This window comes from Pteropus alecto, unplaced genomic scaffold (assembly GCF_000325575.1).
Source record: "Pteropus alecto unplaced genomic scaffold, ASM32557v1 scaffold86, whole genome shotgun sequence".
NCBI lineage: Eukaryota > Metazoa > Chordata > Mammalia > Chiroptera > Pteropodidae > Pteropus > Pteropus alecto.
Window position 1 is genome coordinate 34,611,510 of NW_006442109.1, and position 7,155 is coordinate 34,618,664.

The 7,155-nt window shown below is 34.2% G+C and overlaps 1 protein-coding gene across 1 annotated transcript; it reads left to right on the forward strand.

Moving 5' to 3' along the window:
* The first annotated feature begins 251 nt into the window (after positions 1-251).
* Positions 252-1,222, forward strand: LOC102887950 (olfactory receptor 4F3/4F16/4F29-like). Its single transcript, XM_015595858.1, is given in 2 exon segments — positions 252-603; positions 606-1,222. Coding segments are annotated over 2 exon segments (969 nt in total).
* Positions 1,223-7,155: the final 5,933 nt, after the last annotated feature.

Here is a 7,155-nt window from a genome sequence, read left to right on the forward strand (position 1 = left end):
TTATACACTAAAGTCCAAACTAAATTTGAGGCACATGATTAAATGATATCAAAGATTTAGGCATGAAAAAATTTCTAGTGCTGGTTCTCAAGTTACTACAGAAACTTGAAGTAACTGTGTGCAACGACAAAGTGATCTTTAGTTTATGACATTTGTGTAACTCTATAGCCAGGACTTTCAACTTAAAAATTATGTTTCCTCTCTCTTCCTCTTTTCAGGTAACTTCAGGGTCAGCTTAGCACATGAAGTTGATGGATGGAAGAAATCATTCAGTAGTGTCTGAATTTTTGTTGTTGGGATTCACCAGTTCCTGGGAGATTCAGATTCTTCTTTTTCTGTTTTTCACAATATTTTATATAGCAACTATACTAGGAAATCTTCTCATTGTGCTCACAATCATCTCAGACCATCACTTACATTCCCCCATGTACTTTTTACTGGCAAATCTCTCTCTCATTGACGCAGGTGTTTCCAGCATTGCAACCCCAAAGATGGTTTATGACCTTTTCAGAAAACATAAAGTCATCTCCTTGAAAGGGTGCATAACTCAGATGTTCTTTATTCACACTGTTGGGGGTACAGAAATGGTATTGCTTATAGTCATGCCTATGACCGATACATTGCTATCTGTAAGCCCCTCCACTACCTGACCATCATGAACCTAAGAATGTGCATTTCTCTTTTGGCTGTTGCTTGGACCATTGGATTCATCCACTCTGTGGCTCAACTGGCTTTCGTTGTAAACTTACCCTTTTGTGGTCCAAACAAAATGGATAGCTTTTATTGTGATTTTCCTCGGTTCATCAAACTTGCATGTACAGACACTTATAGATTGGAGTTTCTGGTCACTGCCAACAGTGGTTTCATCTCCATGGGTACTTTCTTTATCTTGATTGTATCTTACATCTTCATCCTGGTCACAGTTCGCAAATACTCTTCAGGTGGTTCATCCAAAGCCCTTTCCACTCTCTCAGCTCACATCACTGTGGTAGTATTTTTCTTCGGTCCTTGTATTATTGTATATGTGTGGCCATTCCCTACCTTACCCATAGATAAGTTTTTAGCCATCTTCGATGCCCTTATCACACCGCTTATGAATCCTATTATCTATACATTTAGAAATAATGAGATGAAGGTGGCAATGAAGAGACTGTACAGTAAAGCTTCAAGTTTTAGGAAGCGTTCTTTTATGAATGATCCAAGAAATTCAGATTCCTCTTGACTTTTTTTGGGTATTAGTCACTTTAATTAAAATTTTCACAAATCTTTCAGATTAGTAACTGATTTCAATATGCATTGTGAAATTTCTCATCAAGGATTCTGTTCTGATCTGGTTACTTTTTCCTAGTAATCCTTGTTCTAACGATCCTGAAAATATCGAGGAGGAGTAAATTCAGCCTTGGAATGTAGTGTCCTTCTTATTTATTATTGAAGACTTCAGTGAAAGCTGAAATCACACATACTGAGCACATTTTCCATTAAAGCAAAATGTTGTATATTCTTCTCTTTGGTAGTGATTTTCAAAGACATATCTCCTCTAATATAACTTCTAATCTACATATATATCGATATTCATGCCCTCTAAGTTTCTCAGTGTCTATATACCTAGAAAAATAAACAAAACGAAGACAATTGCCTAGAGAGTTTTGAGAATTTGAGGCTTCTAACAACTGGATTTGCCCATCCACACTCAGATTTAGTTAGCGCAAAGATTTTTAGATTTAGAGAATTGAAAGGTGAAATTTAGGATAAATGATCTAGTGACAACTCAGGAAACTAATATTATTAGTTAATCAAGTGTTCTGAGACCAGAAGATGTAGATTCTTACACTACTCAGTGTGTATAGTAATTGTGTTTTGCTCCCATTACTTCCTAAACAATAGTCATTATTTTTTTATATGTCAAAGAAAACTATGTGACTGTTAAAAATATTATAAATGGATTTAATATTTTGAAGCTGAAAAGAGGTGACATTTGTTTATATAAACGAATAAAAATGAAAAGATTTCTATATTATGTGAACCTGGTTTATAAGTAAATAAAAAGCAAATAAAAAGTGTAGACATTACAAAAGAAATTTTATTACAAAATTGTCTATAAATGAAGATATATAAAGCTATAATGAAGAAATGTGTTAAATTTTCCATGTGATAAAATATATTACACATACTTATTTTTAAAAATATGTCGTTCAGGAATAGTATAAATAACTATTCAAAGAGTATCTGTTCTTTCTGGGTTACCAAATGAACAGGGGTAAGGGTTGAGTAAACGCATTATAAGTCACATATAGGTTAGGTAACTTGTTATGAAACTGGCCAGCCATCCGTGAGCATCCAAATGATCATCAGCAACAATAGTTAGTAAAAGATGAGAAGAATAATGTTCAAGGCTGACAATGTTTTTGACAAATCTTTACCCTCTCCCCTGCACAGATTTGCCAGGAAACCTCAGGTAAAAAATCAAATCCTCTCAAGCTGGAGGAAAAATGTGTTGTCACTTCTCTATTGTAGTTCTTGCCTTCATGTATTAAAATTTTTCATCTTATTTTTTAAATTGAGATATAATTGACATATAATAATTAGCTTCAGGTATACAACATACTGATTCAATATTTGTATATATTGTGAAATTATGATTATAGTAGTCTAGTTAATATCCATCACCACACATAGTTATACATTTTTTTTCTTATGAGAACTTTTAAGATCTATTCTCTCTTTTTTTTAGAGTAGGTGGAGGGGCTGCTTTTAAAATAAAATTTATTAGGGTGACATTGCTTAATAAAATTGTATGGATTTCAAGTGTACAATTCAACAATACACCATATGTACATTGCATTGTGTGTTCACCATCCAAAGTCAAATCTCCTTCTGTCACCATATATTTGACTCCCTTTTAATAATGGATTAACCTCTTTATTAGTTTCCTATGGCTAATGTAACAAATTTGTATAAACTTAGTAGCTTGAAAAATAGGAATTTCTTTTCTCAGAGTTCTAGGGGCCTGGAGTCCAAAATCAGTTTTATTGGGCTGAAATAAGGGTGTCAGCAGGGCCATCTTCCCTCCAGAAGTTGTAGAGGAGAATCCCTTTCTTTCCACTTATAGCTTGTGGTGGCTATAAGTATTCCTTAGCTTGTGATAGCATCATTCCAATCTCTGCTTCTGTGGCCACAATTGCCTCCTCCTCTTCTATCTCAAATTTCCTGTTGCTCGTCTCTTATAAAGACACTTCTGACTACATTTATAACACACTTGAATAATCCAGAGTAATCTCCCCATCTCAAGGTCCTTAATTTAATCACATCTGTAAAGATTGTCCCCCCGCCCCATTTTTTTTGACTGCATAAGGTAACATTTACAGGTTCCAGGGATTAAGATGTAGTTATCTTTTGGAGGGGGGCATTTTTAGCCTACTACACTACCTTCCCCATTCATAGGCAAATATCTTGAGAGAGTATTATACCCTTGCTATGACTTTGCTATTCTTGCTTGCTACTCTTTGTTGATGATTTTCTTGATACTAGCCCGGTGTTTTTCTTTCTTGATTTTTTTTGAATGAAATTAAACATTGTTGAGAACTCTGGCTTCTTAAAAATGCTCTTTCCGCAAGAAGTTGAAAATCTATTTGAAGAAATAATGATGGAAAACTTCCCTAACCTGGTGAAGGAAATAACTCTAGGGAACTCAGAGAGTCCCCCGAAAGATTAACCCAAAGAAACCATCACGAAGACACATTATATTAGAATGACAAAGAGAGAATCTTAAAAGTAGCAAGAGAAAAACAATTAGCTGCCTACAAGGGAGCTTCCATAAGACTGGTAGCTGATTTCTCAAAAGAAACTATGCAGGACAGAAAGGATTGGCACACAATATTCAAAGTAATGAAAACCCAGTATCTACAACCAAGACTAATTTATCCAGCAAAGCCGTCATTTAGAGTTGAAGGACAGATAAAGAGCTTCCCAGACAATAAAAAGCTAAATGAGTTCATCACCACCAAGCCAGTATTACAGGAAATGTTGGAGGAACTTCTTTAAGAAGAAGAAAACAATGTATCAAAAATATGAATAAAGAATGGCAATAACTACATATCTATCAACAAGTACTTCAAATAAAAAAGAATTAGTGCTCTAATCAATAGTGAAGCTGAATGGATAGGAAAACATATGCTGCCTACAAAAGACTCACTTCACATTAAAAGACATACACAGACTAAAAGGAATGGGTTGGAAAAAGATTTTGTATGATGGACCTAGAGAGTATTGTGCTGAATAGAGTAAGTCAGATAGAGAAAGACAAATGCCATATGATTTCACATATGTGTGGAATCTAAAGAACAAAATAAACAACAAAAATGAAAACAAACTCATAGACATAGAATATTCTGAGGGTTACTGGATGGGAGAGAGCTGGCGGCGGGGAGTTGGTGAAAAAGGGCAAAGGGATTAAGAAGTACAAATGGGTAGTTACAAAATAGTCATGGAGATATAAAGTATAGCATAAGGAATATAGTGAATAATATTGTAATAAATATGTAAGGGGGAAGAAGGGTACTAGATTTATTGGGGTGAGCACTATGTGAATTATATAGATCTCTAATCACTATGCAGTACAACTGAAACTAATATATTGTTATATACCAACTATAATTAAAAAAACTGAATTGTACACTGTAAATATGAGCAACTAATTATCTATTATTATCTCACTAAAGCTGTAAAAAAACAATTTTTAATCAAAAAGAAAAAAATACTCTCATGGTTTTACTTATTCTGTCTCTGGCTCCTTCTCAATACTTTTTACCATTTCTTCTCAGTATTCTTTGTTGGTTTTTATTTCTCTGACTATCCCTTAAATCCTGACGTTCCTTAGGGCTCTGCCTCAGGTCTGTTTTCATTTTAAACAATGTCCTTTGGTGATTTTATCTTCTTTGACATAAAATGTACCCATGTACTTATGATAGTAGAATATAAATATTGAGCCCAGATAACTCTGCTGAGCTACAGCCATATATTATATATCTAGCTGCCTTCTGGAATTGTTACTTGGATGTTGCCTAATAACTGAAACCCAACCTGTCACAAGTTGAATTTATCACTTTGCTTTTCAAAACCAGCTTCTAAACCACTGTCTTATCTTGTGGATGGTAACACTATTCATTTGGCAAAAAATTCTCTTTATTATCTCTTCTTCCAATCAGTTACTAAGGCCTAGACATTCTACCTCCAAAATTAATATCTTTTTAAAAATTAACTAATTATTTATTTATTTTTATGGTGACATTGGTAAACGAATCCAATAAGTTTCAGCTGTATACTTTAACAGTAAGGCGTATATATATTTACAATGTTTGTTTACCTCCCATAGTTAGATTTCTTTCTGTCACCATATATTTGACCCCCTTTACCTTATTTACCTCCCCCCTACCCCCAAACCTCTACCCTCTGGTAACCACTAGTCCATTGTCCATGTCCATGAGTCTCTGTTTGTCCTGTTCATTTGTTGCTTTTAGGTTTATATCTCACATATAAGTGATACCATGTGATTTTTAACTTTTTATGTCTGGCTTATTTCGCTTAGTATAATTATCTCGAGGTCCATCCTTGTTGTTGCAGATGGCAGTATTTCATCTCTTATGGCTGGGTAATATTCCACTGTATATATGTATCACAGCTTCTTTAGCCAATCATCTATCATAGGGCACTTTGGTTGCTTCTATGTCCTGCCCACTGGGAATAATGCTGCTATGAATATCGGTGTGCAAATATCTTTTTGGCTATGGGTTTTCAAGTCTTTGGGGGTAAATATCCAGTAGAGGGATTGCTGGATCATATGGTAGATCAATTCTTAGTATTTTTAGGAACCTCAATACTGTTTTCCATAGTGGCTGTATCAATTTGCAATCCCACTAAGAGTGTATGAGGGTTCCTTTTTCTCCACATGCTCTCCAACGTTGTCCTGTTGATTATAACCAACTTGTCCTGTTGATTATAGCTATTCTAACAGATGTGAGGCAGTATCTCAATGTGGTTTTGATTTGCATTTTTCTAATAGCTAGCGATGTTGAGCCTCTTTTAATATATTTGTTGGCTATTTGTATGTCCTCTAGGGAAAAGTGTCTGTTCAGGTCCTCTGCCCATTTTTTGATTGGATCGTTTGATTTTTTTTTTGGTATTGAGTTGTATGAGTTCTTTGTATATTTTGAATATTAGGCCCTTATTGGAAGTGTTGCTTGCAAATATACTTTTCTATTCAGATGGTTCTCTTATTACCTTTTTGATGATTTCTTTTGCTGAGCAGAAGCTTTTTAGTTTGATGTAGTCACATTCATTTATTTTATCTTTAACTTCCCTTGCTTTTGAGGTCAAACTCATAAAATAAAATCCTATTTAAGTCCAAGGTCCTTCAGTTTAGTTCCTATGTTTTTTTCTATGCATTTTATTGTTTCAGGTCTTATATTCAGGTCCTTAATCCATTTTGAGTAAATTTTGGTGTGTGATGATAGACAACAGTCTAGTTTCATTCTTTTGCAGGTGGCTTTCCAGTTTTCCCAGCACCATTTATTGAAGAGGATTTCTTTTATCCACTGTATATTTTTGGCTTTTTTGTCGAAATTTATTTGCCCATATAAATATGGGTTTAATTCTGGACTTTCGATTCCATTCCACTGGTCTATGTGTCTGTTTTGCTGCCAATACTATGCCGTTTTCATTACTGTCACTTTGTAGTATAATTTGAAGTCGGGCAGAGTGATAACTACAGCCTCATTCTTTTGTCTCAGGATGGCTTTGGCAATTCTAGGTCTTTTGTGCTTTCACACAAATCTGATGATTTTTTTGTTCTATTTCTTTAAAAAATGCTGATGGGATTTTGATGAGGATTGCATTAAATCTGTATAATGCTTTAGGTAATACGGTCATTTTAACTATGTTGATTCTTCCAATCCATGGAATATCTTTCCATTTCTTTGTATCTTCTTTGATTTATTTTAATAGGGTCTTATAGTTTTCAATATATAGATCCCTCACATGTTTCGTTAGATTTATTCCTAGTTATTTTATTGTTTTTATTGCAATTGTGAGATTATTTTTTCCACTTCTTTTTCTGACACTTCATTATTAGAATATAGGAATGCAATGGATTTTTGACCA